Source organism: Lagopus muta, chromosome 8 (assembly GCF_023343835.1).
Source record: "Lagopus muta isolate bLagMut1 chromosome 8, bLagMut1 primary, whole genome shotgun sequence".
Classification (NCBI taxonomy): domain Eukaryota; kingdom Metazoa; phylum Chordata; class Aves; order Galliformes; family Phasianidae; genus Lagopus; species Lagopus muta.
In genome coordinates, this window is record NC_064440.1 from 24,859,710 (window position 1) to 24,875,488 (window position 15,779).

The following is a 15,779-nucleotide window of genomic DNA, read 5'->3' on the forward strand; positions in this document are numbered from 1 at the left end:
AATGCGGCCACGACACCGAGTCGGTGTGCGCGGGGCCGTGCAGGCCAGGCGTGGTGCCACCTCCATCGAGTGCCGCTCTGGGCGCCCAGCGCCATCACCGCTCTAGGCAAAGCACCCGGCAACGGGTCCCGCGCTGCTCTGTCGCGGCAGCTCTGCACGAGAGCCATCAGACTGCCAAGACGCTCAGAGCGTAGAGGAAGGCGGCTCTCCGCGAGCCACGGATCCCTGCCCGAGACGGCGCTAGGGAGCGCGGAGCAGCGGCTCGCGAGCCGTGGGAGCCGCACCCCCGCCCGCACCCGGCCGCCGAGTAGCGCCGCAGCCATCCGCACCTGCCGACCGCGCTGCCCGAGCTCCGCGACCCCGCGAACGGGCCCGAGGGCGGGGCGCGAGCCCGGGGAGGTGCGAGGGGCGGTGCCGCGCGCGCGCGTGCACTCAGGGAGGGCGGGAGGCGGAGCGCGATGGCGGAGCGTGACGACGGCGGCGGCCGTTGGCGGAGCGGCGTCACGCGGCGGGCCGGCGGCGGGCGATTGGCCGGCGGCGAGGCGGGGCCGCGCCTCTCCCCCTCCCCCGGCCCGGGGGAAGGTGGCCGCTCCGCCAGGGCCGTCGGTCGCCGCGCGGAGGAGGCGGCGGCTCGCGCGCGGCCGTTGGGGCGGGCGTGGGCCGCGCCTCGCCGGGGCGGAGGCGACGGTGATGCTGCGCTGAGCGCTGACGCCCGTCCGCCTCCCTCCCTCCCTCCCTCAGCCCGGTGCCTCCGCGCCCCCTCCCCCGCCCCACCCGGCGGCCGCGTTAGCCGGGGCCCGGCGGGGGAGCGCCGAGCTCCATGGGCAACACCGTCACCTGCTGCGTGTCGCCGGACGCCAGCCCCAAGCTCGGCCGGGCCCGCGGCGGCGCCGGCGGGGCGGCGGCTGGGCCCGAGCGCTGGGCGGACGCGTACCAGGCGGCGCCGAGCGGCGGCGGCTCGGGCTCGGCGGAGGCCGACTCGGGGGACTCGGAGCCCGGCGGCGGCGGCGGCCCGCACCTCCAGCACATCAGCGACCGCGAGTTCCCGGATGGTGAGCGGCGGGCGGCGGGGCTGCCTGGGCGGCGCGGAGGGGAGGGGAGCGGAGCGGAGGGGCGCCGTCCCGCCCGCCGCGCCCCTTTGTCCCGGCGGCGCTGTGCCCCGAGCGGAGCGGGCGGCCATGGGGTCCCGGAGGGCGGGGGTGGCTCCGGGCCGGGCGCCGTATCGGCGTGCCGAGCGGCACTTCCATCGCTGCGGGGCGGGAGGAAGGAAGGGTGTGTGGGAACGGGCGGCGGGGCGCTGGGGAGGCTGAGGGCCGTGACATCAACCCTGGACGCGGTAATTTATAGCCCGGCGTGCGGGCCCTTGGCGAGGGCCGTGTGCCTTATGCGCTCCTTCGTGCGGCTTGCCGCCCTCCGTGAGCCCATGGCGCCTCACGGTTCCGCCCGGCCCGGCCCGCTGCTCCCAGGCGTGCCCGGCGCACAACAGGTGGGGCCGCGCCGTCCGCTGCCGGCGGCTGTCGGTGCTGCAGTGGCGCGGGGTCACCGCTCTGCTGTTGGAACTTGGCTTAATTCGGTGCTGCGCCGAGTATAACCACACCTACAAGAAACGAGTGGGAGAAAACAGCTGTCTGACATCCTTAGCGTAGGGTGGGCGCAGTGACGGTTAGCGCCATCCCTCTGAGCTCATTCTGAGGGCATGAACAGATTTTTGGTGTCTGGAGAGAAGCCGTGTGGGTGAGCCTGAGGAGCGGAGTTACCGCTTGTGCCCCGTTCTGCACAGCCGCTGTGCTGCAGCCGTGACCGAAGTGCAGCAGAACAGTCGGCTCCCTCATCTCTGAGACAGCCATGCAGCACTGCAGGAGATATCATATTTGCCTGTCAGGAGAAATAAAATTTCATTCCTGTGGAAAGATATTGCAGAAATGTCAGAACTCTCCCATACTCGTTAAGCAGAAAGGAACTAAACGATTCTAATGAGTCAAGCAGAAATGCCTAAGCTAAATGAATGTTCTCAGGAGTAGGGGTTATACCTGATTGAACCCTCACTACATGATCATGTGGGTGGGCCTAAGTAATTAGGCTTAACTTTGAAATCAGCCAGACATCAGAATTTCCTCAAAGTAGGGAAGTACTGATATTTTTTATTTGAATGAAAGAGTATAACCCAAGCACAAGGCGATGCCTGTCTACCTCAAACCATAGTTTTGCGGCAGTGGAAGGTTTGATCTGGAGGCCAGAGCTGACCCCCAGACTGGCTGAGCTTAGATGGTTTGGGTGTGAGATGGCTTCAAAGATCACAGTACATGGTGTGCTGTGCATGATGGAAGCTGCAGCTGGTGAATGCTACTTGTATGCAGCTTTCTGGCTGATAGAACTATTTAGGGCTGCAGAAGCATCAAAGTTTGACAGCTTTATGACAATACAACTTACATCTCTGTCCTTGAAGTTTGTTTTTTTGGGGGTAGAAAATGACAAATACACTATGAAATACAGTGTATAAATCTAAGGACTGAGGTTGTGTCTTATTGCTACAAACATGCCAGCTGCCACTGTTACCAGGAATGTAAATGTGAAATGAATTTCTTTAGTGAAGTAGCACTTCAAGCAGTGCAGTTAACTGTGTTCTAGGGTCAGGAATTAAAGCACTGAGTTCTACAGTTCAGTTTTCAGCAGAAACTAACATATATTGCTATATTGTTCAAATTCTAAGGTTTACTTAAACTAAATTAATCTGAAAAGTAGTGGCTATGGAAAAATTGGAAACAGCATCCTTATCTGAAGTACACCCCAGGGGGTGAAGTACAGTTGATGATGGCCAGCTGGCTCCAGAAGGCTTTTGGTCACAGCTGCCTGGATTGTTCATAGCAAACCCAGGTTAAACCAGAAAAATCTTGTATTTTTTTTAAAACAAAGATGTTTATTTAAGGTAAAAAAAAAAAAAGGGTAAGAGGGAGGGAGATAAAGCTGAGACACTGAAAATGTAATGTTTCAAAAAAGTTGGTTCAAAGGGGGAGAGGTTGTTGTCTTTGTTGTGAGAGTCTGAAGGATTTATTTAAATGCTATTACCGAGATCCTGAGGTATATAACTTGTTCTGCTCATAGCTTTTCTGGTTGAGCAAACTCTGCATTTACAGTTTGATGTTCAAAGGAGAGGTTGTGTTAAGTAAGTGGAACAGATGCAACTTTTGAGAACTGAAAGCTTCTCAGTAGGTTTTTGTCTTCTGTTAATGTTGACTATCAGGAGCTGAAGTGAGCCTAGAGCTGCTCGTTGGCTGCTCAGCTGTGTGCCGTGTTCCTTGCTTCTTTGTGCAGCTGGGGTTGAGCAGAAGGTTTCTTCTCTGGTTTCAGAAGCAGCAGCTCTTTGGTGTTAATGTTCCATTTGGGTTAGTTTGTGCTGATTACTGTTTCTTCCAAGTGAGTAACAACTTGTAGTTGATACTTGCTCTCCAGATCCCCGTGTCATACATATGTCTAGTTTTTTGTGGATTCTTTGAATAAACCAGAAGGCCTTGCTGGCAGTCTTCTCTCATTTGCTCTTGAAAATATGATTTCTGTCCACCTCTGCTGCTTGCTGAGCACAGTGGTTTTGGTGGGACTTGCCTGATGCACCAGAGCCAGGCAGAGAATTGCTGACATGCTGATCTGATGGGACAGCATTGCGTGGTACCTCCCCCAAAGAGCTGGGAGGTGGGGAAATGAGGCAAAGCAAGTAAGGACCAGCACAGGTGTCCAGAGGACTGTGGTAATCACACAGGACTTTGATGGGAAAACAAATATAAAGGGACTTTAGAGGGGAGCGTTAATAGAGAGTGAAGTGATCTCTGCTTTAACAGGTCAGTCTAGCACCTACCTTAACTCTTCAAGCACCAGTAAACTTACCTTTCTCTCTTGTTGGTAGTGTCTGGCTCTCCAGAAGCTGCCACATGCTGAAGGGGCGAACTGCAAGATGTCTGCATGCCACACTTACCAGTGTTTGGAGATAATTAGTATATTCCATTATCTGTTCATCTGTAATGTCATTTCACCAACTTGTCTATGAGTCTTCCTGTAGAGGGCTTAAAAAATCTGTCTGTCCCTTATATAAGCATTTGGCTGTTGTGATTATTGCTTTTTTTTTAATCCTGGCTAAAATCGTAGTAAGAGAGAGGGGGAAAAAGTTAAGGCAAGGAATCACCTTTTTCCTATAGGAATGTTTAGCTGTCTACTTAGATACATGTGAAATTTGGGATGAAAACCAATAGACACCTTTGCTCCTGTTCTGTTATTTCCACTGTTGTCTTTTTAATTTAATCTCAGCCTTCTTCCCCAAGTGCTCTTGCTATTTTTTTTTTTGACTGGTGACCAGGAACTATTTAGAAAGGTGTTTGTAGTTGTAAGGGCAGAGAGACCAGTGCAATGGGAAGATGTTGTAGAAGTGTAACAGCAGGAGGACCAGTGCAATAGGAAGATATTTCAAAAGAAAGAAGAGACATGCTCACCAGTCTCTGAGGATCTAGGCTCGCAGAACAAACTCCCCAGAGGAGGGATCTCCAACAAGGAATCCTTCCTCAATGGCAGTCAGCCCTTAAATGAGGTCCAGGAGGGGTGGAAGCCACCCCTTCCAGTCATACGGCTGAATTGCCTTCACCTGTGCTCCTAGGGCTGACTGGCTCCTTTCCCCAGGTGCTCGGTCAGTGGTTCAGGCTGTGACTCAACAGTTCCCATACAGTAGTGCTTACAAGTAAAATGTGGCCATAACAAATGTGAAAGAATTGGCCCATCCGCAAGCCTGAAACACCTTCAGTCTTATTGCCTTAGGATGCCCAATGGTACAGCCTGTATGAAGTGACCTGAAACGTGCACATAGTGGCAGTGATGGAATTAAGAAGTTCTTTACAAACACTGCTGAAAGGGCCCTATGCATTTGGGAATTGGGAGTAGAGGAAAACACATTGCCGTGTCTCTCTGTCTGCTTTTCTCAATGGGTACTGCTAACACCTCAGGAGTCCTCTATCCATTTCTTTTGTGTGAGGTAACAAAAAGCAAGAAAACTCCCTCCCAAAAATTCATGTTGCATTAAATTAGGACTTCTAACAAGGTTTCTTCCGCATCTAGGAAAAAGGAGGGTGTTACTCAATGAGGCACGAGGCAGGAAGAAGCCACTACCAAACATTAAGACCTGGGATCTGTAGACCTTTGCCAGCAAGCTAATGTTGAAATTTCTCAATCTATTTTGTTTAGTCTTTGTTACAATTAAGAGTTCAAATGTATGCTTATGTTTCACTATGAAAATCATGTTTTCAGCAGTAAGCTCTGAATGTTTCCACTTCAGGGAATAAAACAAGATGCATCTGTGCTAAAATAGCTCAGTAGTATTTATTTAAATGTGTAGTAAAGCCAGATGAATAAAACTGAAGGTTCCACGTGTGGGGAATGCAGGTGTCAGGGTTACCTTGACAGTGTATACAGAACTCTGCAGCATTCCGCAGTGTCTGATGAGCTGTGTGTCTGTAGTGCAGCTTGTGCTTGTGTTTGGAGTTCTGAAGGGGCCTTCAGTCATTACTGATCAAACGTGGGGTTTTTTTTCTCTTTCCAGTGTGAAAAATAACGCCAGCTTGTCATCAGACATGTCGGTCAGACTTAGGTAATAAATTGCTGAATGAGAGCTGCTTTCAAAGCCAAAAAAAGCTTTTGTCCAAAATGCCAGGCATGGTTTGTAAGCTGTTGTTTTTTCTTACTGAACAAAATGCAGGTAAATTGAAATTCCTACAGCCACAGTAAAGAGTGATTGTGCTTTAGTTTGTGCCTAAAATGGCACAAAAAATATAATGAAGCCCAGTTAACTGTAATAAGAGCTTCAGGTGAAGCTTGCGTTAATGCATCTTTGTTAGCATTTGGAAGAGGAGAAAAAGCATATACCACCCAATGGAGTGGCGTAAGAGGCGGCACACTGTGTGTCATACTGTGTTACCTGAAGATGTGCAGAGAGGTTGGGATTTCTGATACTCATTTGTTTTTCTTTTTCAACCATGTCTTGTGAGAAGTAAGGCAATGTGCATGCAAAGTGTAGCTAGAGGAAAAACTTGCTGTTTTGAATGTGTTGCCTCCTATTTTATCATGTTGGCCAGGGACATCAGACGTGGATGTTGGTGGTATGGCTGTGGAGGGTGAACCTTCCCACCAGCATCCCATTACAGGTTGTTGCCATGTGACAGTTGTCAGCAGAGGGGCAGTCTGACACGGAAGTGCAAATGAAGCAAAGGTGTGTCACTAAATTCTTCCGTGTGGAAAAAATGGTACCCACTGACATTCATCCATGGTTGCTGAGTGTTTATGGGGTCCAAACAGTTGATGTGGATGCTGCATCTCAGCAGTGGGGCAGGGATGTGAAAGACAAGCTGTGTTCTGGATGGCTGTGCATAGCCAATGAAGAAATGAAATGAAGAGCATCTTGATCAGCTGATCTGTGCAAATTGGCTAATGGTGGTGGCAAAGTTGAGAACATGTTTTGTAGCTGAAAATTTGCTCTATGAAATAGTGTTGTTGTGCTCTTTGTATCTGTATCTGTTGTCATTTCCATGGAAATAAATGAGGCATTGCTTTTGAAGCTACCTACATACTTACAGTTAACAGCATGGATCTAGGGGTGTAAAATTGCATTGGTCTCACTCAGTGTGTAATTAGAAGCTTTTATTCTGTCTGACTGTGAAAAGGTGATGGCTGTGGAGTTCTGCTCTGTGTTCCCATGGCAGTGAATTGTGATGGATGTAAAGGTCTGTTTGGGCAATGAAAAGTGGGCAGCATGGAACTGAATCTTTCTCCTTGTCTATTTAAATGGTCCCACTTTGGGTGCTGTCTGGAAAGATGTTTCTAACCAAACATTAGCTACTTTCAAGATTTAACTTGCGAACTAGTTTTCCTTCTAGTTCCAATATCTACTTTCTAGAGTTGTGTAGTTTTCCTCCCTTGTAACTGGTCCTGCCTACTGTGGAATTGTGGGTGTTCTTGGCATCTTGCTCCCTAGCTGAAACATGTATAAGTGATTACAACACTCACAGGTATCCAGTGTAGTGCATGAAATCCTGCTTGATTTCCTTCAGTTCAGAAAGGCCAGACACTGCACGCAGTGTGATAGTTCTTTTATTGTGCTTCCGTGGTGGGGGCTGTGAGCTGCATGCCATAGGATTGTGCAGGGGCTGGCCACCATAGTGTGGATCCTCCTGCAGTTTAAATGCCAAATTTGTGAACCTTAGAAACACTCAGGTAACAAGGAGTGTATTCAGAGATTGGAGCCTGCTGCCCAGAGGGGCTGTGAGGTCTCTGTCAGGAGGAGATAGCCCCACACAGCTGGCTCAGGCCTGGGCAGCCTGCTCTGGCTGTCCCTGCTGGAGCTGGGCACAGGACTAGGCAATGGCAAAGGGGTCCCTGCTGGCCTCAGCCTTCCTGTCATTCGGTGAACAAGCACCAACTGTGTGGGTTGTTTTCATTTGTTTTTCTGCTTAAATAAATAGTTGGTTTCCTTTGGGCCCTATGGAGTTAGAGGTGTTTTTGAAAGACCTATGCATAGGAAGGTATTGGTTAAGGTTATGTCCTTACCAAGAATTTCCCCTCAAAATAGAGTCCTGTCTGAGAACTGGTTGTGCTTAATTGGATTTTGTTGCACAACTGTTCTAGTCCTTTATATATTCAAAGTTGCTTGTATTGCTATGTCTTAGTAACAGCAACCTCTTTGACTGTCAGCTTTATTCAGGAGATAGCAAGTGAGATAGCAAGTAAGACAGCAGAGTGTAAAGGGCGCTCTCCCTACATAGAGATCACCTGCGGGGGTGTATCAAACAATAGGTGAGCTAACATGAGTTGCTCAAACCTACCCATGGTCTTGTATGACTTTGATAAGTAAAAGTACTCTGTAATGCCAATTCCGTGTCGAGGGAAGACATGAGGACTTGAGCTGAGAGCAGAGGTTTGCTTTTACAAGCAAGGTGATCTGCCCTGTGGGGCCGTATGCCCTTATCAGTGTGCAGCAGGGGCGGCTGAGATTGCCTGGGGGGCAAGTGTACCTTTGAAAGAGGAATGGTGTGAGGGGAGAGTGAGCCCAGGCTTCTCTAGGGTTCGTCTGACAAGGTTGATAGCACCTGTGAGTAGATGGCACTGAGGGATGTGGAGAAATAGAGGGGAAGGCTGTGCTGGTATACAGTTCTCAGAGAGGTGGAGGGCCATTGCAGCATGGCATTGCTGTGCTGCTCCCACAGACAGCATTTCTGCTGGGGATCTTCCCCTCTCACCTCTCTATCACTAGGTGTCAGGTTCTGGTAGAAAAATGCGGGTTTACTCTTACTGAATTGGTAGCCACTAAGATGTTTTGGAGTTCTCTCTTTTTTTTTACTATTATTATCACCCTGTTGCTTCTGTCACTTCTCTCATTCCTGTTCTGCATGCTTTAATTCCCATAACTTCTGTTCATCTGGTAGCATCCCATACTTACCTGTGTGGCCTGAGTGCTCTGTCATACGTCTTTTGCTCCTGAACAAGACTTGTCCTTACTTTTCATAGTAAATATCTTAGGTTTGGACTTCTACTGTGATAATGTATTAGGAGTTGTATTTTGTTGTGAGTCACATTTGTTGCAGATGATAATCTCTTTGTATGGCTTTTCTTTTGCTGCATTTCCCATTGCATTTTGCCTATTCTCATATCATTATTTGCCTCTTGTCTTATGCATCCTTCATATTGCTATTCCTTTTTGGTATTTCATGAGCAAAACTGGCACTTTGGAAAGAGCAAACCATGTGACTTACTTCTCTATTGCTTGGGGGAAAGCATTGTCCAGAGAGAACAGTACAGACAAGAGGGCTAAAATTCTCAGGCTGCTATGGAAGGGGATGCTACAGGGAGGCAGCCTACAAAATACATCTGTCTTTCATTGCTGTCTCTTGTTAGACAGATTAGCTGTGCTGCTTCTGTTAATGCTGCAGTATTCTGGGGTAAGAAGCCTGGTTACATTTGGTCTGGGTCACGTTTTGCAGCATGTTGTACCAGGAACCACATGGTGTACTTTGGGGTTGATTGCTGCTGTACCTTACCTGGTTGTGTGATGTTGTGGACTTGGTGTGTTATGGGTGCTAGTACAGCTGTCTTTGTCCAGCAGAATGCATCTTGTGCCTGGCAGAATATTTTCCTTTCTCTGCTGTTCCTCTTCAGAAGTGTGTATCTGCTTGGGTTCAGGAGGGCTCATCTTCCTTATGTGACCATGTCAGTGTTGTGTTCCTTGATGCATGCCATTTGTACACCCTTCTTCTGCAGGGTGAAAATTGGTCATATTTGTATGTGTTTTTCTTGCGCTTTTTGCATTAAGCCGGATTTCTAACATCTTACAAAAGATAGATTCAGGGAAAGCACAAGAAGAAAACTTCTTTAAGAAGCGTCATTTCAAAGTAAATCAAAACCCCAGGGAAATCGAGTGGTAACAGTGTATTTTTCTGTGGGTAAAGGAGGATGGGTGTTATTTACATCTTACTGTCTCTTCCCAAGAAGTAAAAGAATTCCTGTTAGATGTATTCACCAGTGAGCTGGAGGAGGCAATGGAGGGCGCTCAAATCCCAGGTGATGCTGTGCTGGGCAGCAGTCAATATGCTGGAGGCCGCTTATTCAGAGGGGCTGAGCTGGAGGGCTGGGCCAGCAAGAGTCCTGCGGAATTCTGCAGAGAGAAATGCAGAAAGCATCATGTTAGAAGCTACCACGTTCAGCAGCCCTGTAGAAGAGAGGCTTCTGCAGCTGTAGGACTGTGCGTGCTTTCCCAAAAGGCATTCATACGCACAATTACACAGCTGGCATACGGGTCAACGCAGACAGAAAACACAACATGCAGACATATCAATGCCAGCTACCTCATCCTGTTCCCCTCTGTGGCTGATCAGGGTGAAAGCTTGTTAGCTGAAAGCCTGTTACCTTTTCAGACGCATTTATGTGGTATGGGACCCTGCTGGTCTCAGACATACTGTCTGTCCGGTATCTCCCCAGTTAATGACACCAGGGCACCAGCTCCAAGTGCTGGTGTTTAGACCTGCACAGACAGGACAGACTGTAGTTAGTGGGCTCAAGGGCTGGCCAGAGAAGCATGCTGACCAACAACCTGTTTACAGGTGTTTGACCCTTTTATTTCCCTGTGCTTGTTCCTCCCCAGTGTACTTTGCTCCCTCCTTTTCCCAGCTTTTGGTGTTCCCCTTAAATATGACATAGATCTTGTACAGTTCCCTAATACTCCTCTGTGTTCCTTAGTGAGCCCTGTAGGCATCCATGTCCCTCAATGGGTAAGGTGGTTTGAGCAGAGTTGACTCCCCTCCTGTACACAGGTAATGGGCTGACCATCCTCTTTGGTAACCAGGAGAGTAGTCTGGTTGGGGTGCTCTATGCACACTCGTTGTGTTACTGGGCTTTACATCTCCCTGGGGCAGAGGATAAGCCTTTAATCATGCAGCCTAACCTCCTGCCCCTGGAGGCCAGAACTAGCAGCAGCACAGCTGGAGACAGGCTGGCAGGGGAGCAGCTCTATGGAGAAGGAGCTGGGTGCTGGTGGATGGCACACTGACCCTGAGCTAGCTATGTGCCCCTGCAGAAAGGAGGCCAGCAGCATCCTGGCTTGTGTTAGCAGAGAGAGCAAGCAGTTTGAAAGAAGCGATTGTCCCCTTTTTCTCAGCTATTATTAGACTGTATCCGGACTGTATTAGAAACTGCATCCAGGTTTGGGCCCCCAGTACGAGAGAGAGATGCTGATAAACTGGAGGGAGTTCAGCATTCTCTAGGGCCTGGAACAAGTGACTGGTGAAGAGGAGCTGAGGGAGCTGGCCTGAAGAAAAAGCCACATTTTTCAGGCATGTCTAAGAGGAGTTTGTCAGTACCTACAAGGTATGCTGGAGTGACATAGCCAGGCTTTTTTCACTGGTGTGTGGCAGGGAGGTGACACATGAGGAGATATAAATTGAAACAAGAAGTTCCAACTGGTTATAACGAAGCATCTTCTCCTGTGAGTATGGTTGAGCATTGGAATAGGTTTGCTCAGAGTGGCCGTGCAGCCTTAAAACCATTGGAAGTTTTTAAGATTCAGCTGGCTGAAGCCCTAAGCAGCCTTGTTCCACCTTCCATCTGACCCTGTTTGAGCAAGAGGTTGGACTGGGGACCTCCTGAGATCTGTTCCCTCCTGACTTTGTCTGTTCTTCTGGAAGTTAAACTATAAATAAATAGCAGATTATTTCCTCTGTTAACATCATGACTTGCTAGTAATGATCTGTATTTTAATTATGCATTTTGCAATCGTGCTCTGCCTGTTGGCAACACTTCGGTCGTTTGGTGTTCTCACAGAATCATAAAGGTTGTAAAGTCCTCTAAGATCACCCAGTCCAACCCCAACCCGCCCCACCATGCCCACTAACCATGGCCCTCAGTGCCACGTCTCCACAGATCTTGAACACCTCCAGAGACAGTGACTCCACCATTTCCCTGAGCAGCTTGTGCCGGTGCCTCACTGCTCTTTCTGAGAAGGAATCCTTTCTAATCCTGACACAACTTGAGGCCATTCCCTCTCATCCTGTTGCTATCTGGCAGAAGAGGCTAGCCCCCACCTTACCACAGCCTCCTTTTCAGGGAGTTGTAGGGAGTGATGAGGTCTCCCTTGAGCCTCCTCCAGACTGAACAATCCCAGTTCCCTCAGCTGTTCCTCATCAGATTTGTGCTCCAGACCTTCACAGCTTTGTTGCCCTTCTCTGGATACACTCCAAGGCCTCGATATCTTTCTTGTAATGGGGGGCCCAAAACTGAACTCAATCTATTAAATACTTCCATTTCTGAATAACCTCTCTCTCAAATTCAGGAAGTTACTTGAAATTTACTGTCATCAGCAAATTCTTTGATTTATATTGGCCTTTTTTATTTTTTATTTTTATTTTTGGTAGGGTGCTAACATGGAAAGCTAGACTTGGTCTCCATATTATCTTTGTAAAATGATTTTGCCAAATTCATTTTAGTACACTATGGACAAGTTTTAAACAGGTTATGCTATTTGTTGAGATATTACAAATAGTAGTTAGACTGTGCTAGTGTGGCATGCTATTACATGCTGAATTTTTTTTCAGATAACCAGATATGTGCAAGTGGTACTTTATGTATAAGCAGTAAGGCAAATTCTGTTCTAGGACTTCTGGACCTCTTAACATTTTTAAGTACATGATGCCTTACTGCATTTACATGCTTACCATAAGCCATGAGCGAGCACAGTAAAGTGGAAATAGAAACACTGCTTTTGTGTTAGAATCATAGAATCGCTGAAGTTGGAAGAGCCCTACAAGATGATCCAGTCCAACTGTCCACCTGTTGCCTGGAGTTCTCACTAAACCATGTCCCTCAACACGATGTCTGTATGTTCCTTGAACACTTCCAGGGTTGGTGACTCCACCACCTCCCTGGACAGCCCATTCCAATGCCCAGCCACTCTTTTGGAAAAGTATATTTCCTAACATCCAACTTGAATCTCCTCTGGAGCAACTTATTTGCCCTCTTCTGAACACCTTCCATGGCATCAATGGCTTTCTTGTGGTGAGGGGCCCAAAATCAAACGTAGTATTGAGGTGTGGCCTCACCAGTGCTGAGTACAGAGGGACAATTACTTCCCTGCTTCTGCTTGCAAGACTATTTCTGATGCAAGCCAGGATGCCATTGGCCTTCTTGGCCACCTGTGCGCACTGCTGGCTCATGTTTAGCTGAATGTTGACCAATACCCCCAGGTCCATTTCCTCTCTGCAGTCTTCCAGTCGCTCTGCTCCAAGCGTGTAGCATTGCCTAGGGTTATTGTGACCAAAGTGCAGGACCCAGAGCTTGGTCTTGTTGAATCTCATCCTATTAGCTTCAGCCCAGCTATCCAGCCTGTCCAGATCCCTCTGCAGGGCCTTGCAATCCCCAGGCAGATCGACATTTCCAGCCAACGTGGTGTCATCTGCAAACTTACTGAGGGTACGCTCAATGCCCTCATCCAGGTCATCAATAAAGATATTGAAGAGTACCAATTCCTGGGGAGCACCACTCATGATCAGTCGCCAGCTGGATTTAATTCATCATCACTTTCTGGGCCCGGCCTTCCAACCAGTTCTTTACACAGCAAAGAGTGTACCTATCCAAGCCACAGGCTGCCAGCTTCTCCAAGAGAATACTTTGGGAGGCAGTGTCGAAGGCTTTGCTGAAGTCAGGGTAGACCACATCAACAGCCTTTCCCTCATCCAACAGGCAGAACACTAGATTGTGGAAGGAGAGGATGGTTGGTCAAGCAGGACCTACCCTTCACAAACCCATGGTGGTTAGACTTGACTTCCCATTAGCTTTTAAAACCTGCTCAAGATGATTTTCTTTCATAGCTGACAGTGACCTTTTTTGAGAGGGAAAATTCCTGGATGAAAAATTGTCACATTCCTTAATGGACGCTGGCTGCTGTATTTGTGTATTAGAGATTCAAGGTTATGGTGGTCTGCATCCTGGACTGGTGTCAGAACGATGCTGTTGGACTGACATCAGTGATGTAAGCCAACTACCTGGAGAATATCCAGGCCTCGGTACTGATGTTGTGTTACAGTGGGAACTTGGAACAAGAACTCTCTCGGGCACACACGCTCTCTCACAGTTACATTCTGTCGCTGACACATGAGGCTGTGGCTGTGCTGTGGATTCCTGTCACTAAGGATTCCAGCAGCAAGATGGTTTGTGTGTGCTTGGCTGTTGTTCACTCAGAGCTCTTTTGTCACGTGCATAAAAAGCTCTGAAGTTGTTTTTTTCCCATGAAAAGTTGATGGTGATTCTTTGATAACTTTGCAGTTGTCACGCTCTTAGAAAAACACTGACATACTGCCTTGGAACACTGATGCAGGTTTGTGAACTTGCTTGCTTTGATGGTTAGCATGGCATAAATAGCACACATGAAGATGAGAATGTAAGTTGCTGAGAGTTTGCTCCTTCCAGGATCCTACTGTTTGAGTGATGGTTCTGCTTATGTGCTTACAGAAGTTAGTGTGTGCAAAAACAGCAGCTTGCAGAAGTTATGCTAATGCAGATCAAAATTCATTGTGGTGTTTTTAGTAGTTCACTTCTATCTTAATCTAAGGGAACACTGTATCTTTATCTAGTGCCACCACTAGTTTGTTGCAGCAAAGGAGTAAAGCCATCGTTTTATTTTTATCTAGCTATGTGTTAGCTACATTGAGTTCTACTTGAAATTCCAGAGGACTAGTATTAGATCCATGTTTTGGTACTTAGGATCCATGTTTTGGTACTCAGCACACTATGTTGCTTACTGAACTCTTTATAAGATCACTAAGATTATTTACTGACCAACTGGATACATAAAGCATGGAGGAAGAGTAAGGCTTGCAGTGTCCGTGTCCGTAAATTCAGGCCTCAGCGAGGTTCTGGCTTTCTGCCTGGTACTGAGCCCAGGCTCTGCTTCCAGCTGCCTGCCCTGCCTTGGTTCTGATGGACACCGTGCGTTACTTCAGAGAGCAGCGTGGTGGTAGGAATGAGCCCGCAGGCCTTTTTCTGAGAGGAAAATGCCAGATTCTTGTTTGTCTTGGCAAAAAAGAGATTTTGCTTTAGAGAGCTCATTTTGTGTGTTTCTGATCTTGATTCCATCACTGCACTCGAGCATTTGAAGGCTGGATGAGAACCTTGCAGTAATATTAGTCCTCTGCTGACAGCCTCTCCTTTTCTGTCCTTTCTCTTTCAGATTTAGCCTTGGAATCCAATCCGTCTGATCATCCCAGAGCAAGCACAATTTTCCTGAGCAAATCTCAAACAGATGGTAAGCAAAGGTTTTTTCCAATTAAAAAATGGGGAGGAAAACAGAAAAAAAAATTGCCTGTTTTATTTACATACCATGAGATCATTTGAATTAATTTAATTTTTTCAAGGCATAGGGATTAATAATTTCCATGTTAGCACAGAAATGCATCTGTAGGCTATTTATGTAATGCTTAAAAACAGTTGTGATTATAAAGACTTAAATATCAGGAGATTTGTGAGCAAGGTGTTTGTGCTTCACAAGTGGAACTCAAGCTTCGTGCAGTAATGTTGGGGGTTTTTGTTTCATTTTTGCTTTTATGTCCAAGGACTCTTAAAAACTTTTTTTTTTAAGTTAAAGTTTTAAAAAAATAGTTTTAGTTTAAAAAAAAAAAAGTTTTATATGGGGAATTGTAAGCCTAAGCCATCAAATCGATTGCTTCTGCATGTGTTGTTTGAAGCAATATGAATACCTTCAGCAGCATAATTATTCTTGAATCCTGTTTTAATTACATGGATATATTGGGATTTTCAGTTTCTTTGCAGAGTCCTTATTTAAATCAGAAAGTCAATTGTAAGCAATTACCATAGCTACATACTTAAAAAACTTTTATTAGTAGAGGTGTTTTCATATTGCATAAATAAAAAATAATTCTGACAATACTAGGACTTGAAGCTGCAACAAAAAAGGAGCTTAAGATTATGCTTCTGTGCCTTTTTTAGTTAATTCTTGTTTGAAGCATTTTTTCTAAGCTAGTGTTGCACTTGGGGTGATGGAAAGCCACAGAATCTTCTACCTTGTAGGAGCTTCCCCACAGGGCAGTAGTGTTGTTTTGGCAGTCTGTCACTTCATTGCTGCTAATGCTGCCAGTGGTGAAATCATCACTTGTATCAGCTCTGCAGCGCTCAGGTGATCTCTGAGCAGAGGAAAGGGGCAGTGGTGTGATTCCCCAGAGGAGATGGTACAGAAGGAGTGCAGGCCTCTTCTG

At 47.4% G+C, this 15,779-nt stretch overlaps 1 protein-coding gene across 1 annotated transcript in view; it reads left to right on the forward strand.

The window, feature by feature from the left end:
• The first annotated feature begins 782 nt into the window (after positions 1 to 782).
• CCNYL1 (cyclin Y like 1) overlaps positions 783 to 15,779 on the forward strand; it is a 37,023-nt gene continuing 22,026 nt past the window's right edge. The window contains exons 1-2 of the mRNA XM_048953247.1: positions 783 to 1,052; positions 14,738 to 14,812. Of these exons, the coding sequence (XP_048809204.1) occupies positions 821 to 1,052; positions 14,738 to 14,812 (307 nt within the window). The 5' untranslated portion in view covers positions 783 to 820. The remainder of the gene's footprint in view (positions 1,053 to 14,737; positions 14,813 to 15,779) is intronic.